We start from the raw sequence: 17,192 nt of genomic DNA, 5'->3' as shown, positions 1-17,192 counted from the left end.
CGGCCTCCAAAGAGCGTGAGAAGGAGCCAAGGAGGCTCGATGACATGATCCAGCTACAAGTGACCCGGGGCGCTCCAAGCGTGTGGCTCTTGGTGGACACAGCCCGTCCCTGCAGCGCCGGGGGCGATGGAGCAGGAGAGCGAGCTGCTTGCACACGTGGCACAGGCCCTTCTGGGTTTGTGTCTTATTCTTCATGCCACTTATCCTCAGGTCACCTCATCAGGAACACCAGTCCTTCCTAAGCATGCAATGACTTTAAAAACACTGATAAAGTTTATCTTCCGTTTTGTAAAATAATCAGTAGATATAATTCTGGTTAATAAGGACGTGGAAGTGTGTTGTTGCTTTCCAGCAATCATTTCTTTAGGCCAAAACAAAAGTTTCTATTTATCTTGAGCAGTGGCTATTTTATTTTGTTTTCTAATGTATTGGTGGGCTCGTTTCCCTGTCACATTTGAAAGTAAATTGTGGGGTTTTGCCCCTCTGCTCAGTACTGAGAGCTGAACCCAGCTTTCTACAAGAACAGAAATCAAACTGGCCATTTTCATAGTCACTTATCCTTTCTACAATACCCTGTAGCTCTTTGTCAGAAGTAGTAAAAAATACTTATTTTTCTTTGTTCTCCAGAATATTTCCAGACAATTCCTTTGGGGTCTGTCCTTGGGCTAGTTCCCAGAGGTGTCACCCTGCTGTACACCCTCCTGAAGATGAGCTGAGAGAATAATTTCCTTCCTGCCAACAAAAAGAGCTTAAAACCAACCAAGGGGCAGGTGTATCACTGTCATCAGGTATGTGCATGTGGGTCATAGCTGCAGAGCAAAGTTGGACTGAGGCTTTGGACCACCTCTGCCTGTCATCCCTGATTTACAGCACGGAGCAGCTCCCTGCAGTGCTGAGCCAGGCACACGGCTGAGACCCCCAAAACAGCAGGTACAGGTGAGCAGCCCCTGCCCCCTGCACTGCCCTGTCCCCTGCTCAGGCTCCCAGACCATTTGTCACGTGCATTTACACAATACTGCTCACCCACACACCCTCAGGACCCTTCCCCCCAAAGCAAAGGTGCTGGAGGATGGAGTTTAACCAGCTGGATGGTGCGTGGCTTGCCTGTGGCACGTGTTGTGATGGAGGCCACACAAAATGGTCCTGCTGGTCCCTTCTGAACTGAACCCTCCCTCATTTCCAGAAGGGAGACATGCGCTTTGCCCTGGCAGGGGGGCAGGGTGCCAGAGTGGGGAGGCCTGGAAGGCTCCCCCGTGGTACACCCAGCTCCTTTCACTGCCATGCACAGGGGCAGCCAGCTCCTACCTGCTCTGCTGTCACCTTTCCTGCCCGTGCCAGGTCCTGGGGAGCCTCCCACGTCCTCCTGCAGCATCTCGGTGCCAGGCGAGCCCTGGGCACACACGACCACATCCCAGCTTATACTGGCATGTCCTGGGAGGTGCAAGCAGGGGCTCCAGCCTCTCCCTCTCAGGAGCTGGTCGCCTACAGCTCACGGGAGAGCTTTGCACCAGGCAGAGGGGACGTTTCTGGGGCTGGTTTCGATTGCTGGCACAAAAGCAGGCGGAGCTGGCTGAGGGTGGCAGAGAGGTTCACACCATGCCTCAGGGACAGGACCCGTTAAACTCGGCCAAATGGGGCAGGAGATGGGTGCCCAGCTGCACCCAGCAGGGGGCTTGGAGCTTTCCTTGGCACTGCTCATCAGGACTGAGGGAGCTTCACAAGCCCGTGGGTTTTAAATGTCTCCAGGGTTAACTGTGCTGGAAAGCGAATTCTCTGACTCACTCCTCCAGACTTGCCTGCCTTTATTTTGCTGAAATCCCACTGAAACCTGCAAACTTTCAGGACCTTGCTCAGCTGTTGGCGAGCAGAGGAGAAGCAGACTGCAAAGTCAGGCGTTTCTGACACTGTCCTGTTGTCCTCCTGTTCCCTGGAGCCCACCAGCAGTGAAAGGGATGCAGCTCAGCTCCCGTGAAACCCCCACGCCCAGGAGAACTGCCTCTTCTATCTGCTGGCGTGAAGCTTTCCCTCTCCACTGCTATTTCACCTCCAGAGCTGCTCTCAGCCCCCAGCTGGGCTCTAAGATCACTTTCTGTTAAAAAGAAATAAAGGAAGGTGAACTATGGGCTACAGAAGCAGGTGTCGGTGCCTCTGCCGAGACTCAAGCCCCCCATCCAGCTCAGCCATGTGCTGCAGGACAGTGCTGCTGAGCACACCATCACCCAGGGAGCTTTTCCCCTCCCTTTGAAGGCCCAGTGCTGCGGGGGATGCTGATCAAAGCTAAAGCAATTCCCTCCTTTGCTGCGCTCCCATTCGTTACTGTTGTGCAAAATGCCCGTGGCTGAGCAGTTAATGGAGGCATCTGCTGCACTGGCAGAGTTCACCGACTTAATTAAAGACATCTAACAATCCTGCAGCTGCATGTGAGAGCTCACGGGTCCTGGCAGGGCTGAGACTGAATATCCTGAGCTCTGAGAGCGGGCGGCCCCACTGTGCACAAAGAGATCTGAGCCAGACACTCCCATGAAAGAAGAAGCAGGGCCCAGAGATGAAGGCTGGGCTGGAGCCAGCTTGCAGTGTGTGTGTCACCAAGGCCTGTACAACCCCAGCTCATGCTCACCTACAGTTGGGCTCAGAAGAAGTTAGCAGAGCCAAGGAGGTTCCTCACCAGTAGGGATGGTTCCACCTGGAAAACATTTTGAACAGGTATTTTCTCACTGAGTGAAAATAATGAGCTGGTTTAAAAAGACAGGTGGGAAAACTAATCTGGTACCAAGTGGTTACCAAGTTCTCCTGTGTGGGGCCATGTTCTCTCCTTATGAAACAAGGAAACATTTCACTCGTGGGCATATTTCTGGTACTGCTGCATATTTGGGCTGTTCGGGGACCTTGCAAGGCTGTTATTTTGACACCAAAAAGCCCCCAGGAGAGGCTGGTGCTTTCAGATTCGACTGCATGCCAGCAGACACCAAGGGCTTTGAGGCAGGCTGCAGAGCACAGGCTGCTGTGTGGTTGCCCTTCAGCACACTTCCACCCTGCCAGGAGCAGGGCAGGAATTCCACAGGCTGGGTGTGGGGGGCCTGGAGCTCCTGGGGCTGCAAACACAACCTCTGAGCAGCGGCACTGTCACCAGGGGCTGCCCCAGATGTCACCCCCACGGATCAATGCCCTGCTGCCTTGGGCTGTACCAGTTCACAGCTGAACCTCTGCTGGGAGAGAGGCTCCTGGTGTGAGCAGCCTCTGCCCTGTGAGCAGCCTCTGCTCGTGGTCATCTCCGTGTGGGGAGAGCAGGAGGGGGATGGGTGCATCAGATGCACCAGCACAGGAGTGCTGCAGGTGAGGAGAGGAGTTTGGGCCACGGGGTGGGAGCTGGTGGGTCTTGATATCCCAAGAGCAGGCTGTCTCCTCCAGAGGAAGGGCATGCCCTCTCCTCCACAGCCCACTCCTGCTGCGAGGGGAATTGCCCTCTCCTGGACACCGTGGCACCAGGCACAGGAGGGATGGTAGCCCAGGCAGTGCTTCGTGTCCAGAGCTGTCCTGTGGGTGACACAACAGCCACCAGCACCAGCCAGGGCTGTTGTGTAACGTGTCAGCAGAGCCTGCTCGGTTGGAGCAGTGCTGTGCCTTCAAGCAGACTCTGGGTTGCCCTCAGCTGTGGCACACGAGTGGTTTGGGGTGACCTGCAGCAGTTTGCTGGCCCTAGAGTTAGCTCCTTCTCTGGTCCTGGAGCAAAATCCCTCCTGGAACCAGGCACTTGGGTTTGCTTGTCACTTCTGAAAGGTTTCCTGCCCTGTTTTGCATCCTCACCCACTGAAGGAGAGGGGTAGATAAAGGGCAAAATAAGACATATTTAAGAAGAAAAAAGCATGCAGCCTTTTCAGATGTACACTCCCCCACAAAGAGGAAAATTACCTAATTCTTCTATGTAGAGAAGCAATGGAGAGAAACCAAAGAACAAGCACATTTTTCTGCTGTCCCATATGATACCATATAATCTGTCATTAGATAATCAAAATGGTTTTATTAGAATAAGAAGCAAAGTTAGACATCCAGAGTCCCTGAGGAGGGAACCCAGACCAACCTATTCCAAGCACTAGAGTGGAAGATGCATTCAGAAGACACAAGAAATGGGAGACCTTGTCCCAAGGCCTCAAGGCTGGCTAGCTCTCCCCCTGCTCTGCTCTCTGCTGGAGATCTGCCAGCTCCCTGCCTGCCTGCAGCACCGCCCCTGCCTGCTCCACTCGTGAGCTGTGCCCTCCTCAGTGTGCCCTCTGCCCCTCTGGAACTCTGCTAGGTGCCAGGCTGTGTTCCAACCTGGGCAATTAGAGCACGCTGACCCCCAAAACCTGGCAGCAGCAGGCAGGCAAGATGGGGGGGTGATGGCAACATCTATCCACACTTAGGAGATGCCAGAAGGTGTTTCTGCTCGGACAAAGCCGGATGGGGGTGATGATAATGGAGGATGGAGTCTGGATGCAGAAGGCCAGTCGTGAGCCAACACCACAGGCCAGGTTAGTCAGGTCCATGTGTCTGTGGCTTTTCTGTCACCTATTAGACTCTCTGCAGCAGGGAGGAGAGAGGGTACCAGCCCTGCCCCCAGCTCCCTGCCCAACCTGCTCTCCCCAGGTCAATTATCTTTACATCCAGACAGACTGGAAGACATGTACAGCTGTGAAGATCTGAAGGTAGGGCAAGATGACACAGACCTCTACACAGCAGTGTTGAAAGAAGGTGGGTGAGCCTGGTGCTGAGAAGGAAGGGTGGGTGATGGCAGTGGTTACCTGCAGCAAGAGGGGGATTGAGATAGATCATAGGCCAGAGTTATTCTCTGCAACGGCCCAGGAAGGTCAGTGACATTGTTTATGGGCCTGTAGCACTTTGGGTTTGATTGGTCAAGACAATTACAGCATCTGTGGCAGGAGCTCAGCCTCCATCAAGTGTGTCCAGTAAACATCAACCAAATCACAGCTTGTTGCTCTGCTGGCTGAGGTAGGACATCCACTCTTTGAGGGGAGGGTTCCCCATAGCTACCAGCTTTTTCAGAAGGGCACTGGGCCGCAGCCCAGGAACATCAGGGTGGGCCTCAGAGTATTTCTGCAGCTTAGCCAGGACGTGAGGGAGCCCAACGGTGGAAGCATAGAACATGGGGCCACCCCTGTGCTTTGGCCACCCGTAGCCATTGATATAAACCACATCCAGGTGTTCTGGGCCCGATGCTATTCCCTCAGCCAGGATGTCAAACCCCTCATTGATGAGGGAGAACAAACACCTCTCCAGGATTTCCTCCTGGTCTATGTAGCGGGTCTTGATGCGATGGGTGTCTCTGTACTGGGACAGAAAGCTGTGAAGCCACGGGTCTGGCCTGGCTGTCCTGCCCCCAGGCTTCTCATACTGGTACCAGCCTTTGCCTGTTTTCTGCCCAAACCTGCCATGCTCACACAGCAGATCAGGCAGCGGGCTGTAGCGGCGGCCCTGCCGCTGGCGGGCGGGCGTTCCTGGAGGCAGGGAGGCTCCAGTGAGGCCCTGGCCCTTTCTGGACCTCCAGCCCACATCCAGCCCAGCGAGATCAGACATTCGGAAAGGTCCTATCTTAAACCCAAAATCCTCAAGAACCTGATCTACTGCTTCTGGTCTGCTTCCCTCCTCTACAAGGAACACTGCCTGCTGTACGTAAGGAAACATCATTCGATTCCCAACGAACCCAAAACAATTCCCTACCACCACTCCAACTTTCTTCAGCGTTTTGGCTAGCTGCATAGCAGTGGCAATGGTGGTGGGGGATGTGTGGTGGCCATAGATGATCTCTAACAGCCTCATCACGTGAGCAGGGGAGAAGAAGTGTGTGCCAATGACCTGCTGCGGGCGGCTCGTGGCAGAAGCTATTTCATCGACGTTCAGAGCTGATGTGTTTGTGCACAGAAAGGCCCCTGGCTTGCAGATGGCTGAGAGCTTGTGGAATATTTCCTTCTTCAGTGGCATGTTCTCAAACACAGCCTCAATTACTAGATCTACATCACGTAACACATCAAAGTCCAGGGTGAACTGGAGACGTGCAGGGTTATGGAAATCCAGGGTTTGGGCACCCTGCCCCATTTTCATAGCCTCACGTTCCAAAAGGAGCATCACAGCTTTTCTTCCTGTGTTCAGACACTCCAGATCCTGCTCCAGGGCTACCACGGGGATGTTGGCCTTCACCAGAGAAGTCACAATGCCTCGGCCCATTGTTCCCAGCCCTAGGGACAAAAGTGAGACAGAGTCAGAGACTCTGAACAGAAAAGGTTAAAATTATTCTCAGTAGCATTTCCATGTAAATGGGATAAAAAGTGGAAGCCTTTGTAAAATGAGTAGTGCACAGACAGAAAACAGTAATTGCAGGCTGGGAAAAAGGAAGGTGAATGCTCTCTTTCAGTGAGCCTAAATGTTTGAAAAGCAGTGGCATAAAGGCAAGTTAATGTCCTCTCAAGCTTACAAAACACCAGTGAGATTCCCTCCAGTGTGTGCAGACCATGGGATTCACGTCTGCTCCCTGCAAAGTTTTATACCTCTGGAAACCAGCCTCACTTAATAATACTGGCTTGATCCTTTCCTTCCTTCTGAGCCCTTCCATCAGCTCTGCCCTCCATTACATCCAGAGATGTAATTTACACTTACACTCTCCTGTGACTGACAACCCACGTTATCTATCCAGCTCCCCCACGAAGCTTTTTGGACTAAGCTAATACAAACTGGTAAAAGAAGACCAGCACAATTTTACCAGCTTTAAAAGTGCAAAGCATCTGAATGGGAGGATTATTAATATCCTAAATAAAGCAACAACCAGGCTAAGCACAGGTTTGTTATAATTCTGTAAGAAGCAATTTTTTTTAATCCCAGGTTTACAAATGAACATCAGATAAACGAATCAACAGAAACAAGGGGATTAAAAAAATTTGCCTAAAGCAGCTTTGTAAAGAAGAGCTGAAATGATGTCATCATTTAAACAAGTTCCAACAACCAAGGTCAGACAAGGTAGTATGTTTCTCCTACAAGCTACACACCCTTGGTGTAGTTCTGTCCACCCTCAGCTAGTGGACCCACAAGACATTTAAAACCTTCCCTGTTTAGCCCCAGGAAAATAGTTTTTACAACCATCACTATCTGGCAGCCTGCTTAATAAAACATTGCACTCCCAAGGAAATGCTGAAGTTCCTTTCTAGGAAATTAGATTTGTTACTTCATAATCAAGTGCTACTAAAACCAAATGTGAAAATAAAACTAGAATAACATGAATCAGTTCTTAGGATTTCAGTGTCTGTGGTTTGCTGACTGAAAAAGCCCAAACCCAAACAGCTCCTCACGCTGTGCTGGGGACTCAGAGCCTTGCACGGGGTAGCAGGTACAGCCAGAGACAGCTTTCTCCCTCTCTTTGGTCAGCTACAAGAACTGCTTTTTTCCACCCAAAAAACCTGCTTTTTTTGGAAGTCTTTTCCTTTCCAGGGTGAAGACCTGGGGCTTCTGTTTCTCCCTAGAATTTCCATGCCCTGCTGAAGAAATAATGCAGACATCCTGGGCCTTGTTAACTCCTGTTCCTCTCAGCTTCAGCCTCCTGACTGAAACCTCAGCACTTCTCCTGCAGTATGAACACCCTGCTTCTTCCTAAATCAAAACCTCTTCCAGGAGCAGAGATTCTCCAGCCTCTTTTTCCATGGAAGTTCTGCAGTGGTGTTAGCTGATTCCCATTTGCTTTCATCCCCAGTAGTATGAGTGCTCCTGTGGAGGTTTTAGCCATCCCATGATAGACAGGCATACATGCTTGTGGTCCTTCACTTTCTAGGTGACAGTAATAGGCTTATAGATAAGATATGAGCTTGCCAAGCTTGTTTCTGACCTAGAAAAGCTGTCTCTCAACTTACTACATAACTCTACAGTGAAATGATGTTTAATGAAGCTGGCAGAGAGAGTAATGAAAGCCCCAAGGGTTTTGTTACATTAAAGCTTGCACAACATGAATCCCCTGGAAATATTTTCTAAAACTGGGCTGTAAAACTAAGACAGATTTGCCTATCTAGCAGAGAAAGAAGCATTTCTGAGGACTCTCTTTTTAAAGGCGAGTGATTTTGGGGAAGAATATATTAGAGTAGAAAAAAAATGGTAGAGAATCATTGGGCCTTACATGTGTAGAAGGCTGTAAAAGAAAGAGAAATGTTGCATTTCAGAACACACAGACCAAAACACAGCTAGGAACCACTCCACCATTTCTACTGTACGTTCCATTTTCTTCCTCAGTAGTGCTCTAACTTCTCCCAAATCAGGGAAAAAAACCCTTTATTCTTATCTTCCATACAGGGGATGGTTTTCAGAGCTGTGTTGCCATCTTTCATGCCCAAGGCACATCTTTCAAAGGAAGACTGAAATCAGCTTCAGGAAAGAGAAGAGTGTCTAACCATCTTGCTGCTGGGCTTGTGTTGTGAACCATAGCTTTGACAGATAAATAAAACTACCCTTGAACCCATGTAATTTCAGGCCAAATAGGGATATGACAAATCCATTTGCTGGGCAAGCTGAGTGAATAATGACTGTTAATTATTGATCTGCGACACGAGGTACTTAGAATGTGAAAAATCATGCAAAATTAATGGAAGGATTTTAAAAACAAATTTCAAAACCAAACGAAGTCAAAATACGTACAGAGCAATTAACGTACAGTCACACACACACTGGAGAAATACACATCAGTGGAAAGTACTCTGAACTGTGATGAATATTTGCCCTTTAAAATGCCAGGCAATGGAAATAATACTTTATAGATTGGTAAAAATATGCAAAGGCTGTTCCAGTTTTCCTGTTAAAAACAACAATGAGCAATCGGCGGTGGCGGACGGCTGCAAACTGGAGCTGCTTCTTTCTCTCTTTCAGGGTATTCATTTCAAGCAGAAAAAATGTGATGCTGAAGGCAAGCAGGGAAGACTGCAGAAGGGACAGAGAACTCTGAGGAAGCAGAGAAAGTGGAAAGAGACAGGAGTCCAAGCTCAGAAGAAGCAGAAGCAAATGAAGTAGGTGACACTGCCCGTGGATGAAACAGCCAAGGACAGCTAGGCCAAGGGCAGGAGGGTTCCCACATAGCTGGGTGTCACCCACTTGTCAGTCTTTCACTGAGCCAACTGCAGACAAAGGCAGCTGGTGGGAAGCCAGCACTGCACAGGAATAGCTGCCAGTTCCTCAGCAATGCTATCTATCCAGCATGCCCACAAAAATGAGAGATCATCCTTGATGTTGAATCTCCATTCAGACACGGTCAGCAAGTGATGTGCCAGCTCCCTCCAAGTTCCTGCTAATCCTGGATGGACAGAGGAGCCACAAAACAAGGTTCCCCCACCATTCATGGCACTACTTCCATACCCTAAGGGTCCTCTGTGCCTACAGGGAAGGTACTGAAGGAGGAGGAAGTCAGTGTGAGCTTCTCAGTTGCTTCCTGTTGTGCAGCAATAAAAGAAGCAGCAGCATAATGCAACATAGTTCTGGTGTGTGCACCAGCACAGCCTGTTGGAAAGTGGGGTCTGCACAATTTCTGACCACCCAAAAAGGAGGCAACATCTTGCCCTGACTGCCCTTCTCTCTGCAGTGAAACAGAGAGGAGACTCTGGATTACCTAAGGCTGAGCAGCACTATTTAAAACATGTCAGTCCCTCAAAAATAATCTCTGAGATTATGATTTCTTGTGCTGCAAGAATCTACCTAAGATCAGGAATGTGGAATTATGAGCTATTGTACAGCATGGCACTGTCTGGAGAATGACTCTTTGTTACAGTAGCCTGAAAGACAAAATATGATTGTGTTGGCATGCTCTATGCCTGTCCTAATGGACTTGTAATTTCACTGGTATCAAAAGGCAGGATAGGAGGAAAACCTTTCAGAGGAGGGAGAAAATGCACAGTGCAGCTGCAGAAAGGAGTGATGGAAAGCAGTGACACTTAATATGGTGTGGGATTCAGAGTTAAAAGGAGGAGATCAATAACCTCCAGAAGAGAAGTCACTTATCAGATGAAGTGTAACCTGCACAGCCAGCCTGAGCAAAGCAAGCTGCAACTCTGCTGCACAGGCAGAAGCAACGACTCAGAAAAGGCTTTAGGAGTCTTGGGAAGTGAGGACACTGATGAGCTTTAGTGACCCTGACCAGCTACACCTGGAGCCTCCACCCACACACTTCCCATTGGCCTTGGAGCCCCATTTAAGCTCAGACTTAGGCCTTCAGGGCTTTCCTAAGCTGTGTTGGGGGAATGCTGGTGTCTCACTGTGGCTATGGACACTGTTGATCCAGACCTCAGCCTGCAGACTGGCCTCCCAAATTTACCTCAGACCTGCACCTTCAGGTGAGCTTTGCTTGATCATCTGTGCTCCTAGCAGACCCTGGCCATGATCTCTGGGTCTGCCCTCCTGCCTTGCTCAGGTACTGTAAATAATTGGTCCAGTAGTGGGTTGTGCTGCCATCCAGAGGGAGAAATGGGTTGACAGGAGCTCCATGAAGTTAAACAAGGGGAAGTGCAAAGTCCTGCAGCTGAGGAAGCACAGTCCTATGCACCAGTATATGCTGGGGGCTGCCTGGCTGGAAGGCAGCTCTGCAGAAAAGGATCTGAGGGTCTTGGTGGACACCAAGTTGACTGTAAGCAGCAACAGGAGCTTGTGGCAAAGCAGGCTAAGGGTATGCTGGGCTGCATTAGGAGGAATCTTGCTGGCAGGTTGAGGGAAGTGCCCCTCCTCCTCTGCTTAGCACTGATGAGACTATTATCTGAACTACTGTGTCCAGTCCTGGGCTCCCCAGTGATGTGGATTTATTGGTGTGACTCTAGTGAAGGGCCACTAAGGTGATTAAGGGACTGGGGCATGTCTCATGGGGAAAGGCTGAGGGAGCTGTGACTCCAGCCTAGCCTTGGGGGGGAATCTCTGAGAGCCAGACTCTCAGGATTCTGTGGTTTTGGCCCCTGGGAGGTGTTACTGCCATTGGCTCCCCACCCCTGGGGTGCAGCTGCTCCCTGCCAGTATTCATATACCAGAATGCAGAAACCTGCCTGGAGATGAGGTGCAAATCCTTAATCCAATGGATGGGAGACATAGCCCAGGCAGTTCAGTTTGGAAACATGATACAGATTAGGGTTCTACTAAAAATTTTGATACAGAGATTACATTTGTCCTCAGAATTCCCTCTAGCTCAGTTACAGTGCCAAAATAAGCAGACCTAAACAGCCCTTCTGGCTAAACTGTGGTTGCAGCTGGGGCTTTGCAAAGGTATTATTCTGGCACAATCTATCAGTATGTAGCCAAAAATTCCTGTGCTGGTCAGCTGGTCATTCCTCCAAAGCTTCAACACAAGCTCTTCCTGCCTAAGGCCATGTTGTGGGACTGACCTGTCTGGGTTTGCATGTGTCCAAAATGGTGTTCTTAAAGTCATGTGATAAATTTGGCAGTAACCCAGGCCCCTTTACCTGAATGCTGTAACAGCCAATGTTCAAAAACCATTTTCACTATAAATATGGCATGGCAACTAATGGAGAGAAGGGAACTTTTTAAAGTGTTTCTGTGGTCTGAAATGAGCTTTTAGAGAGCTCAAATTGCAGAGCAGAAGAGGTCTGAGAAGTACCCAGGAAAGAGCAGTGCTGATCTGGTGAGGTTTTTCTGAAACAGAATGGATGTTTTCCAAGTGCTCCATTACTTGTCTAACCATTTCTTGAGTGCTACTATCAACAGAGTGAGCTGAGAGATACTTTTTAAAAAAAAAAATCTCAGCAGTGCATCAAATGTTTTATTTAAATTGCTCTCATAAAAAATTAATGAAGGCATTATCTTGCTGGGCTACAAAATGGCAGGAGTGGATCCCAGTGAGATGAAATCTTCTTAAAATACAGCTGTCAAAACATTTTTGTATTAATATATCCCTGAGTGACTCTGTGCACATGCACTTGCAGTACAGCACTAGGCCAGGAGGAGGAGAATTTAATGCAAACCTGCTTCTAACATGGAACCAAGCCAGGATTCAACCCAAACTCAGTATTTAAAAGGGAATAGGGTGCTTATGGTCCAGAGGTGAAGTGTCTCTGAAGTGAGTGGAAGCTATTCTTCCAAAGAAAGAGGTGGCATAAAGTAACCATCTATTGGGATGGGAGCTTTCTTCTGAATTTGAGCTTACCCATGCAGTGACAGCTTCCCTCCTTGCATGCACCTAGGTGTGTGGAGTGTCTCTGTCTGTGATGGGTGCCAGGGACACCCACCTCAGCCTTCTGCCAGGACTAAAGCCTCATTATCCTCATCCCACTCCCTTTCAGCTCTGCTGCTAGCTGCACGGGCAGCACCCACAGCAGCTTTTCCATTCCCTTACCTATCACAGCTGCCTTGTGGATGGGCTGTGGGGAAGCACTCTTCCAGGAGGCTCCACTGGGTGTCGTCCACCTCTGCACTGCTCTCTCTGCAAAGAAGGCATACTGCAGGGCCTGGGCCTGCCCCGAGCTCAGCAGCACCTGGAACAGCTCCCGTTCCCTCCGGACTCCATCCTCAAAGGGCTGCTCCGCGGCAGCCCTGACTGCCTGGAAGCACAGCTCTGGAGCCAGGCAGCCCCGGGCCTGCCTCTTCACCTTCACAAGAGCCTCGCTGAGGAACGCTTCCACGTTGGGCAGTTTTGGAACTGCCTTCAGGCTGAGCCTCCGGGGTCCCAGGGGTTGGCCTGGGGGGCAGAAAGATGGAGTTAGAGAACAAAGCATCCACAGCTGGAGTTTCCTGCAGATTTCACTCCTTTCTACATAGGCTAGGTGTGCAGCTACCTCCCTTCCTCCTAAGCTCACTGCATTAGGGCTTGCATGGCACAGTGATCTGGGTTTAGAACTGAGGTTTCTCTTTAGATTTCTGTTTGCTCTGACAATTGCAGTTTTCCAAGTCCTTTCTTAGGCTGCAAAACAAGATTTCAATTTCAAAGAAGTAATTCTTTATTTTCTCAGCTACACAGAATGCCTTGACTTCTCCAGTTCCCTTACTCCACAGCCTCAGCTGCCACATTCATATGGCTCCTTCTATAAGCTTCAGGACTGAAGTTTTTCTCCAGTATGGTTTAATACTCAATGCCCAATTGACTTTGCTACCCAGGTGCCTTTAGCCAGGGTTCTGACCCTTTGAGAGAGGCTGGGAAATGGACCCTGACTTCAATCCTCCCCTGACAGCAGGAGTCCCTCTGTTCACTTTGGGCCTACCCAAGAGGATGGCTCACCCAGCATGAGCTGGGGAGCAAATGAATAATGAGGGAAAGTTCATGCTTCTGTGTCAGCAAGGGGCCAGTCAAGCAGCCACACAAATACATGAGGCTCATTACAGACAGGGGTTGCTATGGTGATACCTAGAAAGGACTTTAATTGAGTGAAGTTAGTCACATTTCAGATGCCAGAATCCTCCCCATCCCCTTCAGAAGGACAGACCTTGGTGCCTGCTACCAGATCTCTGATCTGCCCATACTCAGGCTGTTCCTATACTCTGAGTGGCAGCTTCCCTCAGTAAAGAGGAACAAGCTCAGAAATTCAGGATGTATCCTCCTAATCATCCAGCATTTTCCCAACCACCCTTTTGTCACCATAGCCCTGTCCAGGCTGGGAACTGTGCAGCTGTGATACTCCCAGAAGCAGCCAGGACTGCTACCAAAGCAGGAGGGTGGGTGGCCCCCCTCTAATGAGAAGGTTACACTGAGAAGCTCTCTGGCATCCAGTCTCATTGCCCTAGCTTTTCTTGCAGGAGCTCTGCCACAGGAGCACCCTTCCTTCAGAGGCAGCATATTGCATCCAGCTCCCCTTTTTCTCCCTGTTGTCTGAGTTAGGGAAGTGCTGGTGCATCAGCAGAAGACTGAGGAGCAGGAAAACATACACAGGAGCTGAAGAGAGGAATAATGGCAGTGCTGCAATCATGGTTTCTCAGAAAACATGTCTGGACTCTAGTTCTTCCTCTAAGACCAAGCAATGTTGAAGAGAAACAAAAGTTTCCAGGACAAGTGAAGAAGTCATTTCCTGAAATAATGGCCTTCAGAACTCAAGCCTTTTAATTAATCCTTTTAGAGAACACAAAAATGAACAGTCACTGTGTAAGGAGCTTCCCTTGTAATCAGTGTCCATAAAAAGAATGTTTTCACATTGACAGTGACTATAGTTTGTATCTCTCACTATTGCAGGACTTAGGATAATGCTCCTTTATTTTTGAATCCTTTTTTCTTTCTTCCCCTTAATGTATGTCTTTAATGCAGAAATGTTCTTTATCCACAGTGCTTTATTTAGGACTTAAACAGAGGGTTTCATTTCATCACAAGAGGAAACCTCAGGTTTGTTCCAGCAAGCAGATCTGATGGCTGCAATGCAACTTAAGACTGGGCAGATCAGGGGACTTCATATTACATCTGATGTGGAAAGAAATGACTGGTCATAAGGAATACCACTGGGAGCCTTTAAGCTTGGTCTCCAGATAGCAAATAGTACTTGTAAGCACAAATACTGATGGGGCTAAAAAAGAAATTAACTCTCCTCAGGGTCCTGTAATAGAACCCTTACTTAGCTGTAAGCTAAATGAGTTTTGTGAAGTGTTTCTAGAGCCTCTCCATGCAGCATCTTTGCTTCTGCAGTGCTAATAGGAATTGAGGGCATGTTCATGAACAGGAAAAAATGACCTGAATCCAAACCTGGGAAGAAGAGATCAGTGTGGGGCACTTGTGGCTTGATTTTTTGCAATCAAAGCAGCAGGAACATGATGACCAGTGTCAGACATGTGTGCTGCAGGGAGAAGCATCATTCATGCCCAGGAGCTAGCACAGGTACCTGCTTTGCTTTACTGGGGTTTGTAGTCCAGGTGGCACAAAGGACAGATAAAGTCTATAGAATTTGTATCAGCAAAAGCAACATCTAAGCATGTAGCATCAAATGTTGTGCTACTTAAAGGAAAAAAAAATCATCCCAGAGTTATAAACCTTCAGGATATTCCAGGAATTTCTGAGAACCTGGCACCTGCTGGAGGTCTCAGGCCTGCCAGAGACACACCAGTTAATGTCAGACCTTTCACAAGCTCTGCCTGTGTCAAAGGGGCACTTTGCTGGACCTCCCACCTCAAGAAGGCAGCAACCAGAATCGTGAGCCCTGGAGAGAGATTAAAATGTGTTTGTGTTGTACATCTGCCCAGAGATGATGCATTAAAGGCCCTTGCAACTGTAACTGAAAGCTCTCTCCAGCAGTCCCCATTTAAAGCAGGCAATTATCTCAGAGCAGTCTCTGTTACTCCTTTGGGTTTTATGAGACCCAGAAGAAACACGTGGTTCCTCCACAGTGACTCCTGTTGGCTTACAGTCAGAAACTCATAATCCTCTCTCCACACAGGGTTTAATACCTGCAAGGCTTGAGCCAATCTAAATCAAACTGATTTTCCTGGGCTCTCTGGTGCAAGCCATTGATCCTCCTGTGCTCTGAGAAGATAAAGGTCAATCAGCAGATGTGATTGGAAAGCAAGGGCTGGTTCTAGGTGAAGAGAGCTTCCCAGAGGTGTGCTGTGCAGAGGATCAGCACCCATTTTTGCCCCCAGCTGCAGAGGACTCCAGCAGGCCAGCAAGGGGTGGGCCTGCCACAAGCACTCCCAGCAGTTTTTCCAATTTTGTGTTGCCATCAGGTGGCCAAATTCTGCCATGCAGCTTTGAATTAGTGCAGTGATTATCAAGTACAGTTCATGAAAGAACATTCTCCTTGTCTCTGAGGATTTAGCTCCTGTCTATTCCTTCTAAAAAATGCCTTCAGAAGTGGAGATACTTTATTTTGCCTGAAGAAGGCCAGGAATGTATTCTTGCTTCCTATCTGCAATATACAATAACTGCTTTTCAATGAAAAAATTAACTTAGGAATACATGGAGGCAGTTTCTGATTCTACAGCCACCTAGGACTGTTTCAGAACTCCTCTTGAAGTCGTTCTTCATTAGGAATAATCCATAAAAATATCTGGGTGAAGGTGCTTTCTCAACAGTGGAAAGCTGCTTGTGCAACTGTCTGTGGTTTTATTAACATCATCTGAAAAAATGTTCACTGAAAATAGAACTCAGTGTGAACAAAAAAAACCCCCAGACCATCTCTGCAAGCCTGTCATCTTTTCTGCAGCCCTGAGTCAGTGCTTGATACAAAGAAATAAAAGCACTAGTTTGCATCTGTATGGCAGGAGGATTATGTTAACTTTAGGCAAAGGCTGAAGACAGGAATGACTCAAAAGGAACATATAGTTTCTTGGCACATCATTCTGGCAAATTATTGCCTAACCTGAGGCTAAATGGTGCATCAAAACTTTCCATGGTCTTCTGCAAGGTTTAATGAGAGGTTTTCCAAGCAGGAAATAAAGATTAGTCACCTTGTCAATATTTTCACTGTTCAAGTGCATACTGCAAATGCCAGTAAAGCTGCTGGAAAGAGGCTGAAAGGATTTTTAAAGTCCTGTTGGTGTATGGTGTGATGTGAAACACCTTCAGTGGCATTACTCATTTTTTACTGGGGTAACTCAAATTAGCAGTGAACAGATAAACTACCACCAATAATGAATATGATTCTATGCATAGGACTGGGACAGGTTACCTGCTGATCAACCAGCTAGGATCCTTGTAGGCTTATACAAGTCAATTCTCAAAAGAATTTTCCACAGAAGATGAAGTTACAGAGGAGGAATTTGCCAGTAGTGGACATAAATTCAAGAAAGCAAGTTCCCCTGAGGAACAGAGTGTTCAATTATTCATTCCTGAGGTTCTCCTCCAAGGGCAGACTGACTTTCACAATTCTCAACCACTACACAATGTCTGTCACAGCAGAGATAAGCACACAAATACCTAAATTTCACCCAATTTCACCTAACGTTGGTTGAAATCTGGAATTCTTGCTGGTTTGTCACTTCTAGCAATGGATCTATTACCCATTTTATGATACACTTCTGCTGTCATCAGTACTGGTATAGATGGCAGGGCATTGTTCAGAAGCCCAGAGGGTACATCAGAGGAAACACTGGTGGGATAATTTGCCTAGGAGAGTAGTAATATTTCACTGCTCTCCCAACAGATGGAGAAACAGAGCTCTCCTTCAAAACAGACAAAATAAGTGAACCAAAGTATCTTTGTTTTGCTGAGAAGCAATGGTGAAGTGCATCACCCATCATTCCTAAAGAATTGTATTTCAATAGCCTGGTTA

General features: G+C 48.3%; 1 protein-coding gene across 1 annotated transcript in view; it reads right to left on the bottom strand.

The window, feature by feature from the left end:
• Positions 1 to 4,959: 4,959 nt before the first annotated feature.
• Positions 4,960 to 17,192, bottom strand: part of EHHADH (enoyl-CoA, hydratase/3-hydroxyacyl CoA dehydrogenase) — a gene marked incomplete at its 5' end in the record, with an annotated part of 16,373 nt that continues 4,140 nt past the window's right edge. The window contains 2 exons of the mRNA XM_008943893.1: positions 4,960 to 6,230; positions 12,347 to 12,688. Coding sequence (XP_008942141.1) covers positions 4,960 to 6,230; positions 12,347 to 12,688 — 1,613 coding nt within the window. The remainder of the gene's footprint in view (positions 6,231 to 12,346; positions 12,689 to 17,192) is intronic.

The sequence above is a fragment of the Merops nubicus genome, unplaced genomic scaffold (genome assembly GCF_000691845.1).
Source record: "Merops nubicus isolate BGI_N331 unplaced genomic scaffold, ASM69184v1 scaffold14527, whole genome shotgun sequence".
Taxonomy (NCBI): domain Eukaryota; kingdom Metazoa; phylum Chordata; class Aves; order Coraciiformes; family Meropidae; genus Merops; species Merops nubicus.
This window is presented reverse-complemented; position numbering and strand designations above follow the sequence as displayed.